This window comes from Vulpes lagopus, chromosome 19 (assembly GCF_018345385.1).
Source record: "Vulpes lagopus strain Blue_001 chromosome 19, ASM1834538v1, whole genome shotgun sequence".
NCBI classification, from domain to species: Eukaryota; Metazoa; Chordata; class Mammalia; order Carnivora; family Canidae; genus Vulpes; species Vulpes lagopus.
The window spans coordinates 20,504,643-20,531,559 of NC_054842.1; the positions used below are offsets into that span (position 1 = coordinate 20,504,643).

Sequence of the window (26,917 nt, forward strand, 5' to 3'; positions counted from 1 at the left end):
AATAAAAGGAAATTAAGCCTCCTCTCACCCTAATCAGTCCGATAACCACTAACTATTAAGCAAAGAAGCTCAACATTTAGTTAGAAGTATGTGGTTTAGGGGAACTGTATGACAAATGTAAAAATCTAAGGCAATTTTGTAAATCTTTGTTCCTAGAGCATAGAAATTTTTGCCTTTTTCAACTAGTAGATTGAACTTTTCTTGATTAAAACTTTCTTTCAAAAAAGGTTAGTTTTTGTCCTTTAAAAAAAAAGAAAAGATTTGAGAGAGAGCAAGTGTGCGCATGAGCAGGAGGGACAAAGGGAGAGAAAAAAAATCCCAAGCAGACCCCACACTGAGCCCAACACAGGGCCTGATCCCACAACCCTGAGATCACGACCTGAACCCAAACCAAGAGTCAGACCCAACCAGCTACACCATCAAGGCATCCCTGCTTTTTGTTCTTCAAAAGCTTTGTACTTTATCAAAACAAGTATTTTTCAGGTAAGGAAGAAAAAAGAAAAAAAGAATTATTAACCTTACCAGGATTACAGTCTGTAAGAAGGGAGCAGATAGAAAGGAGAACTTTAGAAATGGTTAGTGCTGGACTCCAATTATCTTTTAATATGTCCAAGCAAATAACTCCTTGACTGTTAATATTACAGTGATAGATTCTTGTCCGAAATGTAACCTTTAAAAAAAAAAAAAAACAGTATTAAAATTTAAACAGCAAACAATGAAATTCTTACTAAATTGCTTTTCCAATTGAGTGGCTGTTAATTTAAAACTAAGTGTTTCTTTAAAATAGAGTTTTAAAGCTGATACAGATAGGTTAAGAGACTTTAATAAATCTAAGAGTAGAAGTGTTCATTGATACACTCTATCATTTCAAAAGTTATCCAACAAAAAAAAAAAAAGGTAACTTCGGTTATTTTCCCAAATTCATCTTTAGCAGTTTCACTAATGTTTTAAATGTTTTCCTAATTTTTCAAGTTTGAAATAGCTAATTGCTGACCTCTTGTGTTAGCTGGTAGTACTACATAGCCTTAAAATAAGCTTTATAATAAATTCAAACTGAGATACTAACAGAAGCAAGACGCTTAGCTGTAAACACTGTAAAAAATAATAATTTGAAGATGAGATTTGTTTCTGCTTCTTCTGACTTTTACATTAGATCCTGCAGGTATCCTGTCTACCTAGGTTACAGGATCACTATAATGGAGTCTCCAAAGGTGAGGAGCCAGAAATGGGTAAGGATCATAGCAGTAGACAAATTAACACAAGTCACGTGAGTCTGGATTGCTGGGGTGGGGGGGTTGGTTCCTAATTTTGTGAGATACACAGAATCATTCCAAAGTAAAAAATTACCACTTAGTAAATAAGAATCATAAATTGTTGAGTATCAGAGGAGATACAATCCTAGATGAGAAAACTGAAGCCTGGAGATTAAGAATTTGAACAAGGCCAAAACATGACAAGGAGCAGAATCCAAAGCTTTGGTAGGAGATTCTGATTTCCTAATTATTTTAGTGACAAATTTCAGTGGTTTTTGGTCACAGTAGTCATTTCTGTGCACAGATACTTTTAACTGTTCAGTAACTTTTTCCCCTATTGAATGGAAAGTAGAGGATTGATTCTGGGTTGCTATGTCACTAAAAACAGTAGGATTTTAAACACCATCAAAACAAAGCACATATTTCTAGAAGTGGTCTCTGCCAAGAGGCAAAGCCCTGCCTACCCCATGCAGTATTTTATGTCCATCCAAATGTAAAGATTCATTAAGATAGAACAGAAATCTACCTTTTGTGATTAAAATTCAACAGTCTCTCATGGCAGTATGTAAATTTGACTATATATTAGGGAAGTTCTTACCTTTGGAGGCTTGAAGGGGTATTCTGGTGTAAAAGTGATATCAAGGAAAAATACACCACCCTCATACACAGATCCTGGAGGCCCCAGAATGGTTGATCTCCATTCATAGATGTTATCGCCTTTGGGACCAGCACTGTGAAGTAATACATCAGAAGGTAAGCAGAAGGTGGCCCCATCTAACTTATAGGGTATTTAAAAAAGAAAAAAAGAAGACCTCTTCTTTTCGTTTAATGTGTGGATTCGCTCCACAAACAGAAGTGTCTTTCAGACACAATGTGACTCTGGACTGCAAAAAACCAATCAGCCTTAGGTCAAGTAAACTGAATAATAAAGAATGTTTAAACCATTCTAAGCCTACTTAAGCTGTGAATAAGGAAGATATTCCTCAATTCTCAACCTTCTCGATACCTCATAAGAAAATGTAAACAATATTTTAGTGACAAATTTCAGTGGTTTTTGGTCACAGTAGTCATTTCTGATAACCATTTTAAACACAAAGTTTCATTTCTAACCCACTGACTGTGGTTCTTGTTCCTTGCTCTTCTATTTCCATAGTCTTACCCTAAGAGGAAATCCAATGGATTACAGTATGGTCTCCATTATAAACCATGTTGGGTGAGAAGAGCACAAGGATGAGAGAGTGTCCAATGACAAGTTATTTATTTTGCATTTCAATGTATAAAATTATAACCAGGTTCTCTAAATATTAGAGTTGGGATGTTAATTTATCCCTTTCCCTGTTACATCGCTGTTATTTATATTTAGTTATACCATAATACCCTTCCAAAGCATTGTATTGGCTTGCAGAGTGCTCTGTATCCAAGTACAATTATTAATAAAAATATTTACCCTCCAATTCCAAGACCAATGACGAGCCTAATATGCCTGCCCAAACAAGTAAACAATACCAGGACTTAAGGTATTGAGGACAGAGGAAAAGACAAGTTTGGGAAATGGTTTCAGATACTAATTTTAAAAAGACTTCCCACAGCATGGACATGACAGTATTAAAGTGGCTCACATTTCTCAAACCTAGTTATCAACTGTTGCTTCAAGGATCATGATGTATGTCAGCCAAACAACAAAAAGGCCTTCACTTGGAGAGGCTTCTATATCCCAATCACACAGACTAATTTCTACAGAGAGGCAAACAGCATTTTAAAATGAATGGATGGTATGAACTCAAATACTTATTGAATGTACTTCTAGGCCAAGTTACATGGTAGGGATTTTTTTTTTTTTTTAAACCAGGCAAGCTGGTTCTTTTTTTTTTTAATTTTATTTATTTATGATAGTCACACAGAGAGAAAGAGAGAGAGGCAGAGACACAGGCAGAGGGAGAAGCGGGCTCCATGCAGGGAGCCCGATGTGGGATTCGATCCCAGGTCTCCAGGATCGCGCCCTGGGCCAAAGGCAGGCGCCAAACCGCTGCGCCACCCAGGGATCCCCATGGTAAGGATTTTAATAATGAATAAGACAAAAAATCCTTGTCCTCAAGATGCCCTCTGCTAATTGGTTAGAGATGAGGTTCAATTCCTCCATTTAAGAGAAAGAGTAAAAAGGGAAATGGGAGGAGGGGGCAAAATACATGCCTGTGGCCCTACACTTTCCACAAACCCATCACAGATTTTTTTTTTCCCTTTCAGATGAGTTTATAAAAGAAAACCAAAAAGAAACAAAAGTTAGGGAAGAAAACATGATGTGGCTGGCAAGAAAGGAGGGAGAAAATACCGACAAAAGAATACAGGCTAATAGGGGTACCTGGGTGGCTCAGTGGTTGTGAGTCTGCCTTTGGCTCAAGTTGTGATCCTGGGGTCCTGGGATCAAGTCCTGCATTCAGGTTCCCGACAGGGAGCCTGTTTCTTCCTCTGCCTATGTCTGTGCCTCTGTGTGTCTCATGAATAAATAAAATCTTAAAAAAAAAAAAAAAAAGGGCTAACGGGAAGAGTAGACCCAAACTGGCCAAGAGGCACAGAGCTTAGACACTGACTTGAGTACTTATTAGCTGTGTGACTTTAAGGTCACTAAACCTAAACTGCAAATTCTCAAGAATGTTTTGATAATTAAACTGGGGGGGGGGGGGGGGGGGGGAGATAACCTCTGTAGAACAGACCCACAGTAGTCTCTCATTAAATGATATTAAGGATCACTTGATACTTTTACATGTCAACTGGCCATATTTTCACAAGGTGGGAAGTAGGGAGAGTTTTTAAACAACCCTCTACTTCAAGGAATATGCAGTAACTTCTAGTGAAAGGATACTTACTATCTTGATTACAGCTTCATATCCTGAAGTTAAAACTGGCCCTTGGTCATCTGGTCTTCCTACATGTTTGCATCCAGCATATGTACTTGGGCAAAAAGTCTACACTGGCCAATACAGCCAGGACACATATTTACCCAACTAGAGTTAACTACAAAGTGGACTAACAAGGTGAAGAAGACACCACTGATACAGAGGTTGCAGATAACAGATAACCTATTTAATCTAGTTCATGGTATCTAAGGCTAAAAGGCAAAGGACAATCATCTGCTGTAAACCTCTCTTTTTACAGATGAGGAACCAAGTCCCAAAGCAGAAGCAAAGCCATCCAAAACCCAGTAATGGCAGCATTCCATACAGTTATCCTCACAGCTTGGTTGCTAATGCTAAGACAAACCCAGAAAAAACTTTAACAGTAAGGTCCCTCTAACCCTAGAGGCAACATGTTGACATGACATGTTTAACAGTATACCACCATAAGCAGCTTTTATGGATTGTACAGAAAATAGGTGATTTCCAAATTTCATTGTTCCTCAACATAACCTATGGAACTTTTGGGACGCCTGGGTGGTTCAGCTTTGAGCGTCTGCCTTCAGGTCGGGGCATAATCCTGGAGTTCCGGGAGCAAGTCCCACATTGAGCCTACTTCTCCCTCTGCCTATGTATGTCTCTGTCTCTAAGTAAGTAAGTAAGGTAGGTAAGTAGGTAAAGTAAATAAATAAAATCTTAAAAAAACAAACAAACTTATGGAACTTTCAAGATTCCTGACCCTTCATCCCAGGCTGAGTTCAGAATATTCAGAAGGGACTTAAGAATCTATGGGGATCTTTAAACAGGTATTGGTTGCTTTGGGGAACCACTGGTACCAGTTACAGGAAGTAGGACAACCAGTTTAGAACATAAGTTTTAACATTAGAGCTTGTGTCACCTATGATATAACTGGAAATTCAAATCAAGGTGGCTACTTGTTTGTAATCAGCTTTCAGTTTGGGCGTAAGCTTTTCTAAAAGTTCAGAAAAAAACTATAATAAAAAATGCCACACTTCTGTTAAACTTTAAAAATGGAGAATAAAGGTGGGTTATATTAAGAAAAGAATACAAGTGAAATAATTATCAAATGTGGTTGAAATCCTAAAGCATGAAACAGGAGCCCTGGAGAAAACTAAATGGCATGGACTTGTAGATCCTCAGCCAGGGGACCTGGGAGTTATAGGGAAGGATCTAAGAACCCACTGGAACAACCAAGCATTGGCTACTTGAATAAAAACTTCATATAAACTTTGTCATATACATTTTATTAATCATAGAATGAAACAAAAATTCTATGGGCCTGCAAATGTTTTGTCTTTTTTCCCCCCAGGTTCTCACTGTAAAAGTTAGGATCTACTGGTCTAGAAGGTGGGTAGAGACCTATGCAGGTAGTGGTGAGGGCACAGGTTTACAGCTCTCAGAAAGCCACTGTGAAGGAGAACAAGGAACAAGCTTTACGTGCAACACTACTGGGAAAGGTCTGTCCCAGCACCCCACCCTCTTCTCTATAAAATGACTAACTAGGTTTACCCTCAGGTCAACATATTCTTTTACCAGCCTTCTGTCCCCACCCTTTAAGATACTTTTTAGTTCCACAATAAGAAATCTAACTTCACTTTCAAACACTCACTGAAGTGTACTTTAAAATGGCACGTGATTTAAATTATTAATTTAAATTATTAGAAAGTGTGGGAGATGGAGTTTAAGGGAAGATGAGAACAAAAAATATCCAGAACTCTTATACAAGGCAAAAAGAAAAATTCTGCCCTTGATTCAGTCTTTTTCCCTTCTAGTTTAAATAGAGCTGTGGCAAAACATTTTAAGAAAAATAACAGTCAAGGGTGCCTGGCTGGCAGTTGGTAGTGCATATGACTCTTGATCTTGGAGTTTTGAGTTCCACACTGGGCACAGAATTTAATTTTAAAAAAAGAGAAATAATCATTTCTACTTTTGACACAATAGTTTACTTCTATAATGGTTTCTGACTTCATAGAGATACATTAACATTAGCAGCAGGGATTGTCATGAACCACAATATTCTTCTGAAGAAAAGTTAGCCTTTTGACTGATTGGCACCATACCCCCTGAATAATTAACTTAATGACAAGGACTCTCACCTCTACCACCCTTTCCCTTAATCCTCAAAACCCATGCTTCCTCCATAACCACAGGAAAAGGCGGCTACACATCATATAAAATGTAATCAATACAAGTCATTTAAGGTATAATCTTAGGAAATAAAACCAATTAGAAAAACTGTCATTAGAGCAGTCTTACTGTAGAATTTGATATGCTCTCGAGATTGATTTAAAAATCTCTAAGATAATGACATAAGCTAATGTTTTAAGCTTCATTTTGTATAAAAGTCATGTTTTTAAGTACTCCCCCATTCCCATCCTCAGTACTAACTTACTATAGACTACTGTTCTTCCATTTCAACAGCAACCAAAGATACATCTTAATTTTTAAAGAATGTCCTGGAAGCAAAGTGAAATTATAATCAGTGTTTGTAAACATTATATTTCTAGATCAATTTTTAACACTTTTATTGGGAGAGATGGGACCCTTCATATAAAGACAGAAATCCTAATTCAGGTATTATTTTAGGCATAATTTTAAAGAGCTTAGTTATCTGGTCTTATATCCTAGGAAAAAAGTTGAGGGTAAAGTTTGGGAAGATGGAAAAGATATACATGCTACAGACAAGCACCTGTATATCAATAGCACAAAATAAGTGAAAAATGGGCCAAGTTAGCAAATGTACCAGCGTATTTCAAAAAAGGGTAGAGGCTCATGATCAACGGAATTAGAAACTCATTTTACCCACCTAAAAATCCCAAGTAATCTCTGATACTTTTCCCATAGTACAATGACTGATGCTTCATAAAAATAAAGAACTGGCAAACACTGTTGATTGGCTAGTCCCTGTCTACTCTTTGTAGAAGCTTCATAATAAAGCAAACCAGCTGCTTATACAGTGTATTATGTCATAAAATCCTCCAAACTCCTATATTCTAATTGCCTTAGAGCAGTTCTCAATAAAGGGTAGTTTTGCCCCCCCAAGGAGACATTTGGCAATGTCTGGAGATATTTTTGGATTCACTACTAGGAGGGAGTGGCCTAATCGGTTGAGGCTAGGGGTGCTGCTAAACATCCTCCAATGCACCAGACAGCCTCTGTTACAAAGAATTCTCTCAACCCAAAATGTCAATAGTGCCCAAAGCTGGAAATCTTGAGTTGAACTAGTAAAGGTAAGCTTCACAGTTTGAATCCCTGTTGTCAAGACTCTACTGCTCATCCTCTTATCTTTGTTTTACTACTCTGTGCGTGCTACAGGAAAAAAAAAATGTTTATATCCTGTGTGGTTGTTATTAAAAGTTAGATTTGCATATGCCCTGAATGTTCTACAGACCCCTGTTACTCAAAATGTGGTCCCTGGACAAAGAAACATCAGCATCCTCTGGGAGTTTGTTAGAAATGCAGACTTAGGCTCCACCCTACACCTAATGCATCAGAATTCACACATTAAAAGTTTGAGAAGCTAGCTATAGAGGACATTAAGTGGTAACTGAATACCAACTATACCCTCTAATCTTCTAGATTTAAATTACCATTTATATTCTCTAGCTCTCTCCTTCACTGCCTATCATTCCCTGTAGTAAGAAACAAGTATCAACCCGGGTAATGCTTACTAAATACCACATAGAGAACTTAGAAAATGCTGATAGAAGAGATCCACAATCAAATCTATATTCCCACAACCAACTATTCAAAATCCATTCTTAATTGACTTTCTTTTGCTAAGAAATTCAAAGAGAATATGACAAAATAGTATGAATGCAGCAATCTACCAGAGGGAATCCTCATCTCCTACAATCATCTCCCAATAGACATACTCTCCAGAGAATGAAAGCTGCCCTCTCTCTCCATGACAACTACACAACACATGCAAAGGAATTTTATAAAAAATGAGAACAAAAAGCTTCTTGTTCTCACCATCCCTTCATAAGCAGTTGTTATTTGTAACCTAGAAGTGAGTGGCAGAAGAAACCTGAAAAATCAGAAAATCTGAATAAGGTAACATGCTAGTGACGTGGCTGGTGAGATTACACTGCTTTAAAAAGTGGGCTGGTCACTTTCTAGTAACTTAAGAGAGACCTCTTTTCCTACAAAGAGGTATTGCTAGGGATGTACCATCCAGGTTACCATTCCCTGGGAAGAACTTGTAATTCAAAGGCCAATCTAAAAGACTCCTATGTAAGAATTTACATTAGTGGTATCCAGTGTAGCTAAGCAGTTGCACTGGAACAGAAGTGGGCCCAAATAGGGGGTTACATTTTCCTACACATGGGAAGGAAAACTGTCTCAGACACTTAAGATCTACAACAACATGATCCATGTCCTCCACGAACCACCACCACCCCCCCAAAAAAAAATTGTGTCATATCAACACTGAGGAAATGATGCCTACTCTCTAACTCCAGCAGAAAGGGTATAAACCTTCAAAGCGATTTGATGCAACTTTTCATGAAGCACAAGGCTGAGTTTAGGATTATGGAAGCTGTAGAGTTTGTTTTCAAAATCTGTTCCAAACAAAGTGGACTGGTAAGTATTCACACAAAATGCTACAGCCCTGTCAATATACGATCTCCCTTAGATCAGATTTTAGGCCTTTAGAGAATAGTAATTTTCCACACATACTAAATGGCATTGCATAATAGTAATTAATAATTAGCTGGCCAAAATACGAGCCACTGTTCAGATTTACATGACAATGTTTCCAAATTAGGTGAAGTAACAACTAGAAAAGCTCAATCTCTCCAGCTAACCATTCAATTGTAGTTTTACCTACAGTTGTTGCTTTAGAAGACAGTCCAGCCCTTCTGGAATTCTATATTCCAATCTTGAAAAAAAATTAGATGTACACAGAATAAGGACACAATTTAAAAAAAAAAACACCAAAAAACTAGTTTCAAGATAATGTGAAAAAGACAACAGTAAGGATAGTAAAACAAGAGCAGATCTAAAACACTGTGGACATCAGTGGGTCCTTACTCATCATCAGGGAGAGATGCTGGCTGTGTAACGAGACAATGTTTAGTAAACTGAACTAAAAATCACGCTTTAACCTCTGGGCTACTGATACGCAAGTGAGGGTAAAGTACCAAGCAAGTGAAATGCAAACTAGTCAAATTCAAGGGCCTAAAAGGAATTGAGGGTGGAGAATGGCACATAGGAACAATTAGAATTAAATAAGAGATCGTCATCTCTTGTGTCTCAAAAACCATTTTTTCTATACAAGGTTAAACAGGTAGGTATTCAATATAAGGGAAGATCAAACAAGCCTGACTTAAGAACAATTCTAATTTGCTCTTTCCCCAGAGAAGTTAGAAAAACAGGGTCAGAACAGATTCAAGTTCTAAGGCTATGGTGATTACTCTTCTACTGCCACCAAAATAATCCAAAGCAGGAGATCTGCCTAGAATAAGGTGTTTGAGTCCTGATTTTTTTAGCTGCATTGCTTATATTAGCATATATAACACTGCTATCTAAATGAGTAAATAGCAATCAATTATTAGTCTCTGGTTCTTAATCAGTTCATAGAGCCTACAGAAGCACAGCCAACTCTTCTACTGGGGTGAGCAATGCAGTACAGCTCAATCTCTTGTTTAGATTTTTTGGAGGAAATAAGGTACAGCTGTTAACATTTGTTCCCTCCACAGACTTAGTGTAGATCCTCAAAAGCAACAGTGTTGCAAGAAAAGCTATTTAAGGGATTCCAAAATTCTCAAAGAGGAACCTATCAGGTTTAACTCAACTCTAAGAAGATTCTACAGCATACCTTTTGGAAAAAAACAGTTAAAGATTTCCCATTCAGTCACACTCAACTGCACAGCCTCCACAATGCAACTGCTGCCAATCTCAAACTGCAGGTGAGGTAGGCAGGAGGTGGCATGGTTAGAGGGAAATGTGGGAAGTGACAAGTGTAAATGCACAAGAAACAGGTTCAACATCTTGCCTTAGAGCAGAGAAAATTGCATTATCTTGCTGCAGTGATTTTTTCTTTTTCTTTTTTGTCATTTTTCATGTGGTATGAACTATTTTATTGTTTGGTAAATTAAAGCTTTTAATAAAACTAATTTTAATTTTTTTACTGCCCCTTTTGATCTTAAAAGTGTTCCAATTAGGATAGGACATGGTTAACCTATTTATGAGGGCATCTCAGAACACCTGCCTACACTGCCCAATCAGCCTAGAACTGTCCTTCCAGTCTCTTAATTGTAGCAATTTTACTGATTCTTTGTCCTTAACCTGCATCCTCCTTCCAGGGATTTGGGTAAACACCCCAAGCAGGCGTCTCTCATCCTAGGTCCAGCTAACTACAAAGTCCCTCAGCTCAGAACTCATGTGGATTTGGAGGATAAAGACTTTTTGAGCTAAAGCTGGTATTCACATACAGGAAAGGCTAGATCAGCAATTCTCCAAGTCCCTTTCAGCAAGCCCACAGATCAAAACTATTTTCACAATTCTAAACAGTATTTGCCTTTTTAACTCTCATTCTCTCAACATTTGTACTGTGAAGTTTTGCTGAGACTACACAAGGTGTGATATGACAACAGACTGAATGCAGCAGATAAGAAAATCCAGCTGTCTTAAATGTATATGCAAATTGCACATATAAAAAACAGCCACTCTTCTAATGATTTAGCTTTGGAAATTAAGTTACTTTCATTAAAAAATGTTAACATGCTTTTGTTATTTTAAAATGAATGAAATATTTTTAATGTTTCAGCTAAAGCTGAATATAGTAAAAATCTGTAATAATTAACTAAATAAACAAAAGCTCTTTGGGGCTCATAATTTTTAAGAGTGTGTAATGGGGTCCTAAAAGTAAGGTTTGTGAATGGCCAGGTAGATTATTTTAAAATAGCACCCGCATAACTTGGCAACAATTTTAAAAACTAAAAAAAAGGTTTTTAAGATTTTATTTATTTATTCATGATAGACATAGAGAGAGAGAGAGGCAGAGGGAGGGGCAGAGACACAGGCAAAGGGAGAAGCAGGCTCCATGCAGGGAGTCAGAGGTGGGACTTGATCCCAGGTCTCTAGGATCAGGCCCTGGGCCAAAGGCAGGCGTTAAACCGCTGAGCCACCCAGGGATCCCTAAAAACTAAAAGTTTAAACAGCAACTAGAAGTTGTTCATCTCTCCCTCCCCCACCCCCACCTTGGAAACCCCAATGCCCATATAATAAGTCGTACTACCCTGAAGCCTACCTAAGGGGGGCGGGGTATGTGGAAAAAGACCAAATATGAGGGATGAATGAGGAGCCCCAGGTGTTCAAGCCCTTCACCATTTGAATCTTCTTAGGCCCACACCAGATATGTGAGTAATCTAGAAGCCTTCAGGTAATTCTAGACTCTGTAATGGCTTGAGAGCCCAGCCCCAGTCAGCCTTCAGATATACCAGAAGTTATGATAAATAGTAGTTGCTGTTTTACACCATGTAGTTTAAGGTGTTCTGTGAACACTCCCTAGGAACAGCCCTCAACCAATAGCTGATAGTAAAGTCGGATAATTGGCAAGTGCTTTATCCAATTCCCCAGAGTTAACCTTAGGCAACTTTCACTGCGAGGGCTGGCTTAATTAAAAGGTGTCCTTTACTGACAGTCTGGTGTCCTTTACTGACAGTCTTTCCTACCCCATCTTACTTCCTACCTCTACCTTTGTTCCTTGCACCACTAAAAAACTACTTGTATTAGAATTCTCGTCTTAAGGGTCTCCTGGGGAAAGCAAAGCTGAGACACCACTGAAGAGCACACAAAGGAAAAGATGAACAGATATAATTACGTAAAAACTGAAAATCTGAGACACATTATAAAAGGGTGGAGTGAAGATAACTGCAGTACATAATTAAGGGCTAATATCTTGACTATGAAAAAAAAACTTTAAACATACTAAGTGCAATGGATAAAGGTCAGGCATTTCTCAAAGAAACTCATATGGCCAATAAATCTCAATCTTACTTAGACTCAAAGAAATGCAAATTAAACATGGAGGCACATTTACCTATCAGACTGGCAAACATTTAAAAGACTAAAAATCTTCTGTGTTAACTATATGATGAAATAGGTACTCTTTTCCATTGCTGGTGGGAGAGTAAATCAGTAATCCTAGGTTGTGATTATAATATATTCAAATATAAATCTGGTATATCCTTTGACACAGAAGTTCTTCTCAGAGCTTACCCTTAGGAAATAAGTGGACACATGCACATGGCTATAGTTATTGGGATATTTATAAGACATGTATGATGAAACAACTTTGGAATGAGCTACACTATCAACAGGATATAGGTTAAACTGGTACAACCATACATACGGCAGTATACTATCCAGCTCTTAAACTGACATGAGGTATCATACTCAACAGGACTTTTAAAAATCCACAATATAATGTGAATTGAAAAGGCAGGTTCCTTTTATGTATGCAAAACAATCTCAGTGGTTATACCTGCAGCATGAGATGAGATTTTATAGTAACAATGTATCTCCATTTTAAAGAATGTAACAAAAGAGAGAAGAAATGAAATCAAATTCACCTAGTAAAGTCAACTAAATAGAAAAAGTAACTGGTTTCTGACTGGAAATCCAGGCCTTTAAAGACTTGCAGCGATGCATGATACTCAATCTACGCAATTTAAATCCAGTTTTTGCAGACTATGGTCTGCAAGAGTAAGAGTCTCAGAGGGGTGACTTTTGATAAGTTCACTCCTGATTGTCAGGGCCCAAAGAGATTTTCAATAGTGACCCAGCGATTTACTGAATCTTCAGGTGAGGATCTAAAACAGTCATTCACAGGAAATCAATAATACGGCCCCCACCCCCAACTTACAGCCCTGTGAAAGTCAGTAACTATATGATGTTAAGGTGTCCTGTGGTCACACTGAAGGATAGTTTGACCTTATACTATAAAAGCTTCTGTGAACCCAGGGAGAGACCGTGAACCCTCCAACAGGGTTGAAAATCAGAGGCGACTCAAGTTTATGCAACAACAGCATACAAATATTTTTCAAAACAAAGAAGAAAGGATCCAACAGCCTACTCAGCAAACACATCGACAAAATACCAACTATATACTGTGGTAAGTGACACCTGTTCAATGTATCTAAATAGCCTAGATATCTAGTAGTTAATTTATCTAATCATTATTAAAATATGAAAGACTTGGAGTAAATTTAATTGTATGTAAATTGTGCCTTTAAAAGTAGATAATACAAAAAAATAACCTAACATATGCAGAGAAATTTATCATTTTTAACCATTCTTTTATAAACTAACTTTTTAATCTTTACCCAAAATCCTTTGTATCAGGAGAGGTAACGTTTTTCCCTTTTTTTTTTTTTTTAAGATTTTATTCATTTATTCATGAGCAACAGAGAGAGAGAGAGAGAGAGAGAGAGAGGCAGAGACCTAGGCAGAGAGACCTGGGCATATACAGGACCTAGGCTTAGCACCTGCCTTCAGCCCAGGACGTGATCCCCGAGTCCCAGGATCAAGTCCCACATGGGGCAAGGAGCCTGCTTCTCCCTCTACCTACGTCTCTGCGTCTCTCATGAATAAATAAAATCTTAAAAAAAAAAAGATTGGGAAACATTCAGGAGATTAAGTGAACATTAAGGGATGCATTTATACAAAATCCTAAAGCTAGAAAGTCACACTTCTGGCCAATACAATCCAGGCTTTCTTACAGAGGTTTTTTTTCCCCCAATACACAGGCTTTCTTACAGAGGTTTTTTTTCCCCAATACATCCATGGAGTTTCCAATAAAATTATCTGCCTTTGGACTACCCACAAATTTTGTTTAATCACACTTACTACTGTGCCATTCCTAATGTATTAATTCATTTGTCTTTTATATTTGGATGGAAGCTAGAATTAGGAACAAGAAAATCTTGTGACCTGCTAAGAGGTGTTATTAAAACTTCTTAAAAATTGATTCAATTTTTTTGTAGAAATGAATTAACTGGAAATTAATACATACCACACGGAGTACTAGTGTGGAGGAGAGATCATTTAAAAAAATTTTTAAGATTTTATTTATTCATGAGAGACGGACACACAGAGGCAGAGACATAGGCAGAGGGAGAAGTAGGCTCCCTGTGGGGAACCTGATGCAGGACTCGATCCCAGGACTCCAGGATCATGACCTGAGCCAAAGGTAGACACTCAACCACTAAGCCACTCAGGTGCCCTGGAGAGATTTTAAAAATAATGTGACAACTCCAAAAAGTGAGAACCCCAACTTAATGAAAACCAAAGATGGTTTTGGTACAGTATCAGTTCAACTGAGTACAAGTCCAAATGTTATGCTCTAAAATTTTTTTTTAAGTGTTGCTTATTCTTTTTGCAATTTAAGAGCACAGGGAGGAAAGAAAGGCTAAAAAGAAGGTAGGTATAGAACATAACACCTACTTCCCCAGTTCAGAAGTCCGTTTGGTCCACTCCACTCCACTCCATTCCATTCTAGTCCACAGTGGCACTGGGAGGTCCAGCAATCATTGGAATGACCTACACTGAAATGGAGGTCAACCCCTGCCTGAGGATACAATATCACCCACTGCTCAATGCTCTGTGAAGCTGAGGCCTCTGCAACCTCTTTGTTCCCTCCCTCTCCATTGCAGGATCTACAGCTCAGAACCACCAGGAAATCACAGGGTCAGGAGGTGAGGAGAGCTATTTACTGCAGTTGGACAGTCATTGGCTTTCTTGGCCCCAGCTGGCCAGGAGAGAAAAGAGAAGGCTGTTTACATTTGCAAAGGGCTGAGAGTTGTGAATGAGGGAGGCTATGCCCTGTATGTCAAATACAGGGCTGCACTTGAAGGGGAAGAGTCTGCTCTGGCTTCTTGCTCACTGCTAAATCTCATCACCAAATCTCTGTCCTGCTGTCTACACATTCTTCTAGCTGAGAAACAGAGGCAATAGCTTTAACAAAGCTAGGTGCTGTCACAGCTGCTAAAGAGGCCCAAGTTGCAGCACCCACATGTGACATTTCACAGCCACCCAAGTCTAACAGTTTACTCTTAGCACTGGTAAGCAGACACACATAACCTTCACCAGTGGCCACTGACCAGCTACCACTCTGGCTTATAAATTAACACAGGCAGTGCATATGCTACCTCATGTTAGTATCAGATGCTTCCTAAAATTATTCTCATCATCATTTAATATTTAGTAACAAAGGAGTGCAAAGCATAGTACCCGAACAGAAAAGAGTCCTAACAAAAATGTCAGCTAGTAATTTCCAACTTTTTATGAAAAACACTCACAGAGAACTAACTGCTAAGGTAGGTAATAGGCCAGTTCAGGTTAAATTTTATGGAAAAAGCCAAAAAACAAAAGTTCTAAGAGAGGAGGAGGCAGCTGTTCCAAGTCAAAGGTGAGGAGTTTGGCTGAGAGGTACAAAAAGTGGCTAACAGCCCATGTACATGACTGAAAACTAAGGTTAAAGAAGAGAAGGATATGAAAAATGAAATAAGAATTCTTTATTATTCTAATAAGGGATAATCTCTTATTTTTTTCCCGTTTAGAAGGAAAAAAACCCCCATAATTTAAGTACTGAACAAGAGGGGGGAAACAACTATCTCAGACACATATAAAAAGATGCTAGATTGAATACATGTACCAACTTTTACTGCTTCGCCAAACTCTGACATGACAGTAAACACACACACACACACACACACACACACACACACACACATGTATATTTAATGCATAAATTTAAAAAGGGAAGACAAGGAAAGGAGACAGTATTAATAAAAGTTTGGAAGCTAGGAGACAAATGGGCAAGTGGTAAAGGACTTGACATATCCAAGAAGCTGAATCCTAAACTGGCTGTGAAGAAACCCCCCCTTCCCCCCCCAAAAAAAATCAAGCCCAGGTAGACCTTATAACCGCCCCCTAAAGACTCAGGAATCTGTCGTACCTAAGGAGGTTGAGAACGAGGCAGGGGAAGGTTCTAAAATAAGGACTGGTTAAAAGTGTGTATAAGTGGTCCAACTCAAAGACCCTGTGTGACAGGTGGAATTTTAAGATGGGCAGAATGATGTTCTCCCCTCTAATACACTCTCATCTCCTCCACATGAGCATGGGCAGAAGCTGTGACTTGCTTCTCCCCAACAGAATAAGGCAAAGTTGATAGGATACTTACCACTCCATGGATCGGGCTATGTTTTCTGTAAATTGTTATGTTATATAAGACTCCATCTTAGCTGACAAGACAGAAATACGGTCCTGCTAGCCTTGAAGGAGCAAGCTGCTATGATGTAAACTGCCAGTGGAGAGGGCTAGAGAACTGCTGTTCTCTAGGAGCAACTGATTTCAGTCCTATACCTGCAAGTAAACTCTATGTCACAACTACAGGAGCTTGGAAGCGAACCCTGAGGGACAGATGAGCACACAGGCTGGTGGGTTCCTTGACTACAGCCTAAAAGATCCTCAATAGAGGTCTAAGCAGTGCCCCAACTCCTGACCCATGGTGAACTGTACATACTGAAATGTGTGTATTGTTTTCAACTGCTAAAGTTGTGGTAGTTTGTTACACAGCAATAGAAATTCTGCCAGACTAGGGTTTATTTTCTGGAGAGGTTTAAAACTGAGGGTCTCTGAACCAGGGGACATTAATATGGATGAGGGCAGAGGTGCTGTACTAACAATGTGCTTATGCATGCCCAACAGTAAGATCCCCAGTTTTCTTTCTCAGCTCCCAGAACAAAGGTTGGCCTTCACTCTCCAGGCAGTCTCTTTTGGGGAATGTTAACAGCCTAGAGGAAAGACCTCAATAAAATTAAAGGCTCCCCAACTAAGTTAACAGATAACCAAGGAAAAGAATTCTTCTCTAAAATGGTAAACAAAGATCAAAACAAACTAGTAGATAGTCAATTAGAGAAAACAGAAATTACAAAGAAAATTTCAAAATAAATGAAATTACTAATATCCAGAGAGAGAGAAGATACTGCACTGATGAAACAAGATATGGCTAAAACAAAACAGTATTCAGAAACGAAAAAGGAGGTAGGGGTGGGATGGGGATAATGGCTGAAGGTGGTCAAAAGGTACAAACTTCCACTTACAAACAAGATAAGTTAAGTTCTAGGGATATAATACACAGCATAGTAACTAGAGTTAACAATACTGTATCATATAGTTGAGAGTTGCTCCCAGAGTAGACCTTAAAAGTTAGCACAAGAGAAAAATTGAAACAATGTGAGATGATAGATGCTAACTAAATTTACTGTGGCCAAATCATTATGTAATATATACATATACTAAATCATTATGTTCTACAACCTAAATTAATACAGCGTTATATCTCAATAAAATGAGGGCAGGGAGAAAATAAGAGCTTTTAGAAACTAAAAATGAAAGCAAACAAACTTACTTCAACATAATAAAGGCCATGTGTGACAAACCCACAGGTAACGTCATACTCAATGGTAAAAAACTGAAAGCTTTTCCTCGCAAGATCAGAAGACAAGGATGTCCACTCTCACCATTTTTATTCATCATAGTACTAAAAGTCCTAGCCACAGAAATCAGAAAGAAAAAAATATAAGGCATCCAATTGGTAAAAAAGAAGTTAAACTGCCGACTACTTGCAGATGACATGATCCTATATATAGAAAACCCTAAGGACTCCACCAAAAGCTATCAGAACTAATTATTTAGTAAAGTTGCAGGATACAAAATTAACATACAGAAATCTGTTGCATTTCTATACAGTAATAATGAAGTTGGCAGAATAAGACCTTAAGAAAACATTCCCATTTACAACTGCACCAAAAATAATAAAATATCTAGGAATAAATTTAACTGAGGAGGTGAAAGACCTATACTGTGAAAGACACTAATGAAAGAAATTTAGGGTGACATAGAAAGACAAACCATGATCCTGGATTGGAACAATATTGTTAAAATGCCCATACTACCCAAAGCAATCTACAGATTCAATGCAATTCCTACCAAAATACCAAGGGTATTTTTCACAGAACTAGAACAATATTAAAATTCATATGGAACCACAAAAGACTGTCCATAGCCACAACAATTCTGAGAAAGAACAACAAAGCTGGAGGCATCACAGTCCCATATTTCAAACTATACTTCAAAACTGTAGTAATAAAACCAGTATGGTACAGGGACAAAAACAGACATATGGACAAAACAGACAAAAACAGATATATGGACAAAACAGACAAAAACATTCAATAGAACAGAATAGAGAACCAGAAATAAACCCACGATTATATGATGAATTAATCTACAACAACAGAAGAATACACAATGGAGAAAAGATCGTCTCTGCAACAAATGGTGTTGGGAAAACTGGACAGCTACATGCAAAAAGAATGAGACTGGACCACTTTCTTATCCCATACACAAAAATAAACTCAAAATGGATTAAAAACCTAAATGAAGGGGCAGCCCGGTGGCTCAGCAGTTTAGTGCCACCTTCAGCCCAGGGCATGATCCTGGAGACTCAGGATCCAGTCAGGCTCCCTGCATGGAGCCTACTTCTCCCTCTGTGTCTCTGCCCCTCTCTGTGTGTGTGTCTCTCATGAATAAAATAAATAAAGTCATGAGAGAGAGAGAGGCAGAGACACAGGCAGAGGGATATTCTCTCATGAATAAACAAAATCTTAAAAAAAAATAAGTGAGGGAATTAAACAGTACAAACTTCCAGTTATAAAACAAGTCAGGTAAGCCCCAGTGGCACAGCGGTTTAGTGCCCCTCTGCAGCCTGGGATATGATCCTGGAGACCCGGAATCGAGTCCCACATCGGGCTCCCTGCATGGAGCCTGCTTCTCCGTCTGCCTGTGTCTCTGCCCCCCCCCCCGAATAAATAAATAAATAAATAAATAAATAAATGCTAGAAAAAAACACAAGTCAGTCACGGGTAAAAAAGTACCGCAAAAGGAATATATTCAATAAATTTTTATTATCTTTGTATGATGATAGTAACTACACTTCCTGTGGTGTGCACTGCATAATATATAGAATTGTGGAATCACTATGTTCCACATCTGCAATTGACATAACATTGTGTCTGTAATACTTCAATTAAACACATTCACACAATGAACAAGAAAATTTTCAAAATATAATGAAGGGTAAAGTTGTAATCTCCCTAAAAACATAGAAAAGAGATTAAAAAAAAAAGAAAGATACATTATATACAGCTTCTTTGGTGCATTCCTGTCTTCTGCAGGAATGTAGTTGAAAATGGAACCAGAAAGGCTAAATGAAAATAAATCAGAGGACCTTAAATGCCTATCAAACAATTTAGATTTTAACAGCTTTGCACCTACAGGAGTGAAGTGAAAAAATAGTCACTGTTTTAAGAAGCAGAAAACTAAATACTGAAAACATCAACCTATTCAGAAATACAAAGCTACAAATTTAATCTTCAATGAATGAAGCAGAGAGCCTAATTAGGGATTATCTAATAACCTGGATTAGAGCAATGACAGAACATTTTCTAGGGGGAAATCATAAGTATTTCACTGTGACAATCCTTAAGAGTTATCAATAAACCAAAAATCCTCTGAATACATCAACACATATACAAATAAGATGCCTACATCCAATTCTCACTGAGTAGAAAGAAACCCGAAGGTCTTTGCCTGGCCTGCCCAGACTCCCAGCAGTGGTGTTAACCAGATATCCCAAACACTACCATGTAGCACTTAGTTAAGTCATCATTTGCTAAACAAACAAAATATGAGTTTATGTATACAATCTTGAATGTCAATACAGTATTAATATTTCAGAAAATTATCAAACCATGTACCCTGATTTTAGTTCAGAAAATATTTATCATTAGTTATATGCTTAACTGACATTTGTTTGTTGTTATATGCAGTAGTTAAAAAAAAATACAGCGTATGAGCTATTTTAGGTACCGTCTTGGTTTCTTTCAAGAAGTTGAAAAACATCAGATTTAACAATCTTTTGAAAACACCATTTAAATGGCTTTATAGCTTTGTTTAAATGGGATTTATGCCTTACAGCAAATAAAGATGGAAGTATTTTGGAAGGAAACAATCTCCTAATTGCTTTATCTGGCAGCTTGGTTGAGTTGTGCTTCTTTTAAGAACCAGGGCTCATGACTCATAAACAGGCACATTCAACACCACATAAGCATGAGGTAAAATGAATTCCAACATAAACTCAAGCTAGCCACTAAAATCCAGTGGATTTTAACCACTAATTACACCTCTACCAGAATTTAGTTAACCAAAAGCATTGTCAATATTTAGCCGTTTTAGTGTTTTGTTAATGTGCACTTACAGTAACAATAAGCACCACACAAAGCCAGGGGAAGCCTAACAACTAAGACACCACTAAAATGATAAAACAAAATCAAAGCAGTCAAGATTCGTTTCACAAAACAACGAAGTTAGTGAGGTACAGTCAACAGCACTGGAGGAGGAGCAGCTGCAGCACCAGTCCCAACCCCACAGAAACCTGATCAGAGGACAGAACGTTCATCTGTACTCAGCCAAGGTAAAATCACTCAGAAGCCAAAGAGTAGACAGCTGCTAGAGCAGGCAGGCTGACAAAGGAACGAGCCTCGGAGTTCCAGTCTGGGAGAGCAAAATGCCTTTGTCCTTTAGCAATAATAATGTTAATCAGAGCCATCCTTCACTTCAAGAGACCCTTACACATCTGCTTTGTGCAAAATGTACACACAGGACATGGTTCTGGAGAAGAACTGCATCCTCAAAGGGAAGTAAAGGAAAATTTCAGTGGCTCTGGCAGTTGGGCTGCTAGATATGGAACTGGGAGTATAAAATAAATCTTAACGTGTTTTATGATAATACAATAAACCAGTTAAAAAGTATCCATTTAGATCTTAAGTATTTGTTCAGTATTATGATACGTAGAATTCTTACAAGATTCACAAAAATGGTACAAGCGGCTATCTATTCTCATAAAACCCAGCTAAGAAGGGGGTCGTCAACAAATGATTAAAATACAAAGTAGATTGTTAGAAGATGGATAAGACGGAAGTGAAGCAAATGGGAACTCAAAAAGTGTGAGTGGCTTAGAAATGGGCCAATATAAACATACAGGCAATTATCTTTTTCTCTTGCACATGCATGCACCATGCTGGCTTTCAACCACAAGAAGAGCTCCCTTTCTTTCTACTTGTGAGGTGAGTGGGAAAAAAGAGGACAAGTATTTAGAACAAATTTCCCAAAATGAACGGCCTTAGTGATGTAGGTCAGTGATTCTTACACACATTTCTAAGACAGAAGTTTTCACCAAAAAGTAAAGAATACAGGAAAGGGGATAAAGTATTTGTTTTTCCATAAATGTTAATTTAATATAAAGTTCTGTCCATTCTGATGCTGATATCAAGTTCTTTCTATTATGTCATAAAAATTATCCTTTTGTGAAATGTTGATGATAGATGATTTTTTTTTCATTGTCCTTGCCTGTCAAAATTAAATCAGCAGCCTTGTATCAGCCTCCTGTGAATTCAAATTCCGTATTTACTACTGTAGTAACAGCTTTTGTCTGTAGCCCTGGGTAGTTGGTATCTGCCAGAGCAATTTAAACAGAGAAAAGGAATGGTCCCAAGCCCAGCACCTCTCAAGTGTCCTCAGGGTTCCAGCTCTGTAGGAGAACCTAGGTAAGGCTGCTGCTACCCTCTACAGCCCAGGGGCACCTCTTATTACTCAGACTCCTCCCTGAGAGGTGCACACACAATGGCAGCAGCCACCATGTGCACGGAAGGTTCACAAATAGCTTCCAAATCACAAGCCAAGTCCTGTCTCTGTCAAACAGGCTGACACCACTGATGAGAGTCCCTTGGGTGGCAAATGAGGTGAAACCTCCTTGTACCAAACTATTTCCTAAATAAATTTAGTGTTATTTTGTCTTGGCTGGTACACAGCTCCAGTTTGATAGGCAACCAAAAAGGTACAGGTTTTGGAAAGAACATCCTAAAGCACTAAATGTGTTATTTTACAAGGATTTCTCACTTATCTTGGTATCCCTACTCCCTCAAACTTCAATTCTCCCACAAGAAAATTTCTTCTGGGATCTCTGGGTGGCTCAGCAGTTTAGCGCCTGCCTTCGGCCCTGGGCGTGACCCTGGAGGTCTGGGATGGAGTCCCACATCGGGCTCCCTGCATGGAGCCTGCTTCTCCCTCTGCCTGTGTCTCTGCCTGTCTCTCTGTGTGTCTCTCATGAATAAATAAAATCTTAGAAAAAAAAATTTCTACCTTCAATTACCTGATTCTTCTTTTCCCCCTTCATTTCAGAAATATATGTGCCTCTTGCCAAGATAAACATGTGGTCTATCAAATTCCTCTTACTTTATCACTGATCTAACATTTAGTTACAAAAAGTTCGAACTTTCCCATGCAAAAAGAGAAACACAACTAAATAAAGCCTACTCCTAAGTATACTCTACTAAATATCTCTACCCCCACACCTCTCCTTTTCAAGCTATGATCTAGCTTTCTCTGCCCGTGGCAACTTCCTGCTTCCACCTACACACACACACTTCCTTCCATCTGAGATTCAATCCTGCTTCACCTAATATTCCAGTCAATTATTCTCTTAAAGGTACCAATGATCTTCCAATCTCAAAATCAAATGGTATTTCTGACGTTCTTCATCAGCTTTTTGGTCAAGAACTGATCAACCCTGCCTTCTTGAAACCCTGCCAATCATGACATTGATTCTCAGCTTAATTCTCCTCTTACCTCTGAACTCTTCTCTCCCCTTTCTAAAGCCTTTCCCTGTTAATCTTTCAAAGCACAGGTATAAAGCCCAAGGAGCTCCTCTTACAATGGTATAAAAAAGAGTGATACATTTCTGGGGAGGGTTTGGATATATCTGAGGTTCAGAGATAGCCTTAATGTACATTAATGGAAGGAGAAAAAGGGAACGCAAAGTCAGAATCTGATACAAATTTAGCAGGAAATCTTCACGCTGTCATAACAGTTATCAGGCCTTGACAACACACTAGAAAAACAAGGTCTACTAAAAAGCAGTGACTTTCAAACCACATTCCAGATGGAGGAAAGAGGTTGTGATGTCTTAAAATGCTTCATTTCCCTGAAATCTGTTTTAAGAAAAAGTTACAGGTACTTTCAAAACCTTTAAAAGCACATTTCATAGTATGATAACAACTAAACATATAAATTTGAAAAAGTAAGAACAGCATACAAATTCCAAATCAAACTTCAGTTTCCTTATCTGCCAAGTGTGTCCAATGATAGCCTACACACCACCTCACTGAACTATGAGAAAGGAAAGGGGCACATGGGTGACTTAATTTTAAGTGTCTGCCTTTGGCTCAGGTCATGATCCCAGGATCCTGGGATGGAGCCCCATCCCTACCCCCCACCCCTCAGGTCAGGCTCCTTGCTCTTCAGGGAATCTGCTTCTCCCTCATTCTCTGTCCTGCTTATTCTCTCTTTCTCAAATAAATTAATTTTAAAAAAGTAAAGGAAGTACTATATAAAATGGCTTTGAACCTACAGCACTATTTAAATACAAACAATTATTTTTAAAGCAGTAAGTGAGGCAGCCCCAGTGGCGCAGCAGTTTAGCGCCGCCTGCAGCCCGGGGCGTGATCCTGGAGACCCCGGATCGAGTCCCACGTAAGGCTCCCTGCATGGAGCCTGCTTCTCTCTATGCCTCTCTCTGTGTGTCTCTATGAATAAATAAATTAAAAAAAAAATAAAGCAGTAAGTGCTAAAATTTCCATAGAAGGGCTACTTGAGTATTAAATAAGAGTTATCAAAAAATCTAAAGCTACATTTTTGCTTTCTATATATTTTTTTAAAGATTTGATTCATTCAAGAGAGACACAGAGACACAGGCAGAGGGAAAAGCAGGCTCCTTTGGGGAGCCAGATGCGGGACTCGATCCCAATCCCGGGATCACACCCCAAGCCAAAGGCAGATGGCCAACTGCTGAGCTGCCCATGCATCCCAACATTTTTGCTTTCTAATAAGTAAATCTTCTCATTTTAGAAGTCAAGATTAATATGGTAAAATTCCACATTAAGCTAACAAAAGTATTAGACTGAAATCAAACAATACAAACATTAACATCGTATCAATTATTAAAGTATGTACTTATTTAATATAATAAATTTTAAAATGTAAAAACAGACTTGTAAGGTTGAAAGTGCTTCCTGAAAGATTGGAAATTTGTACCCCTTAATAAGAAGAGACACTTTATTTTTTTTTTTAAATTTTTATTTATTTATGATAGTCACACAGCGAGAGAGAGAGAGAGAGAGAGAGAGAGAGAGAGAGAGAGGCAGAGACATAGGCAGAGGGAGAAGCAGGCTCCATGCACCGGGAGCCCGACGTGGGATTCGATCCCGGGTCTCCAGGATCGCGCCCTGGGCCAAAGAGACACTTTAGAGATGTACCTTTTGAAACTAAAGGTTGCTTTAAGCATGCTTTAATTTCATCACTACATAGTGAACTCTGTATTTCTATATTAGATACACACCTGAAATAACTGCTGTGTGAATCTGTAAGTTGGAAGAATATTCCTCATTTTAATTTCAAAACTATGGTCTCACAAAATACTCTAAAGTAATAAAAATTATACTTGAAAATCCTAACCTGTTCAGAGAACAATCTGCTTTCATAAATGTGAAACCTCTATAGTGCATTTAACTCTCCCATAAAATACCACCAAAAAGTTGGTCAAATGAGTAATTAATCTATATATGCATTAAAAGATATTTAAAGATATATTTCTCAGTAATTCTCATTTAGCCATAGGATTTAAATTCAGTATTCCACAAAAGCAGTATCATGATCCTAGGTATTTAACAGAATAGCCTCGCTTTTGTAAAGGCCACAAGGTGCTACTTCCTCCCACAGTACACACATAAAAGTTCTCATTCCTTTACTGTCTGTCTATTAATGAAGTAGATCCTAATTTATTTGAAACTCCTACATATAGACTTTAATTTGAAAAGATTAATAGCTTATTAGTTAGGATATATTCAGTTATAAAAGCAAAGATGTCTAACTTAAATAAGACTGAGCCAAAAAAAGGATTTATTGGCCCACATAATTTGAAACATCAAAGGAGGGCCCAAAGGAATAGTCATTAAGAGCTCATCACCTCAACTTGGGTTGACCTGATTTTGAGAAAGGCTCTCCACACATGATGGCTTGGAAAACATGGATATCAGAAGTTTAAGACTCACATCAAATCACAGCTACCTCAGGAAAAGAAATAACCTTTTGAAAGAGTTCTCCCCAATACTTTTGTCATAGATCCAATCAGTTCCAATTAGGTCAAATACCAGCTCTGAAATGATCACTGCTGTTAGAATGCAGAGCTCTGATGCACTGGGCTAGAGTCATGTGCTACTCCTGGGGGGTTAGGGGAGATTCTGGATGAATGAAAGGGTTTATAAAACGAGGAGTATTGGTATCCTAAAGGGATGTTAGGTGAACAAATAACATCTATGTTAGTCATGGGTAATGTTCCTCAAAAATACCACCAGGGTGTTTGGGGGAGCACTGGCAGACTATCAAATGCAAAAATTGTACAAAGCAGGGCTACTGGTTTACATGTAGTTATTCTCATCAATTTAATGACAAATGCCTCCTTTTCCCTGCCAACTCTCCTATATGCATTTTATCTCAAAAGCTGAATTTTGAAAACAAACGTCTGACAAGCTGAAATAGTTAAAACTGTAAAACTTCAAGAAGAAAACACAGAAGAAAATATAATCCTGGGGTAGGCAAAGAATTCTTAGGACACAAAAAGCATGAACTATATAAGAAAAAACCAACACACTGGACTTCATAAAACTTTAAAAGTTGGGCACCTGGGTGGCCAGTGGATAAACATCTGTCTTTGGTTCAGGTTGTGATCCTGGGGTCCTGGGATCAAGTCCCGCATCGGGCTTCCCACAGGGAACCTGCTTCTCCCTCTGCCTGTGTCTCTGTCTCTCTTTGTGTGTCTCTCATGAATAAATAAAATCTTTTTAAAAAATGTTTTTAAGTCTGGCTCTTAAAAAAAGACACTAGTGAAAAACCCACACCTAACATCATACTTAAATGGTGAGAGACTAAGTGCTTTTCCCCAAGATCAAAAACAAGACAAACACATCTACTGTCACTATTTCTATTCAATACTGTACCAGAGGTTCTAGCCAGTGCAATTAGGCAAGAAAAAGATATAAAAAGCAGCTAGATTGGAAAAGAAGTAAAACCATCTCTATTTACAAATAACATGGTCTTATATAGAGAAAATCTTAAGGAATCCACTAAAAAACTATTAGACTAATAATAGATGAGCAAGGTTGTAGGGTACAAAATCAATACACAAAAGTTGACTGTATTTCTATTACTGTATCAATGAATGACAAAATAAAAAATTTTAATTCCATTTATAATACCATCAAAAAAAATAAACCTAATAAAAGAAGTATAAAATGTGTATACTGGAAGCTATGTAGTATCACTGAAAAAAATTAAACAAGACCTAAATAAATTAAAGTGACATCTTATGTTGACAGATGGAACTCTAAGAGAGAAATATTGCCGAAATTGTTCTACAGATTCAATGCAATCCCTATAAAATTTCCAGCTGCATTTTTTTTAAACAGAAATTGATGAGCAGATGCTAAAATTCTTATGAAAAAGAAGGGGACCCAGAACTGCCAAAATAATCTCAAAAAAATAATAACAAGGTTGAAGACTCACATC

At 38.0% G+C, this 26,917-nt stretch overlaps 1 protein-coding gene across 2 annotated transcripts in view; it reads right to left on the bottom strand.

Moving 5' to 3' along the window:
* The window catches only part of UBE2E1 (ubiquitin conjugating enzyme E2 E1), a 75,847-nt gene that overhangs the window by 1,236 nt on the left and 47,694 nt on the right, over positions 1-26,917 (bottom strand). For both annotated transcript variants that reach the window (XM_041733806.1, XM_041733807.1), the window contains 2 exons: positions 1,852-1,984; positions 523-670 (listed from right to left, as the gene is read on the bottom strand). In XM_041733806.1, the coding sequence (XP_041589740.1) occupies positions 523-670; positions 1,852-1,984 (281 nt within the window). The remainder of the gene's footprint in view (positions 1-522; positions 671-1,851; positions 1,985-26,917) is intronic.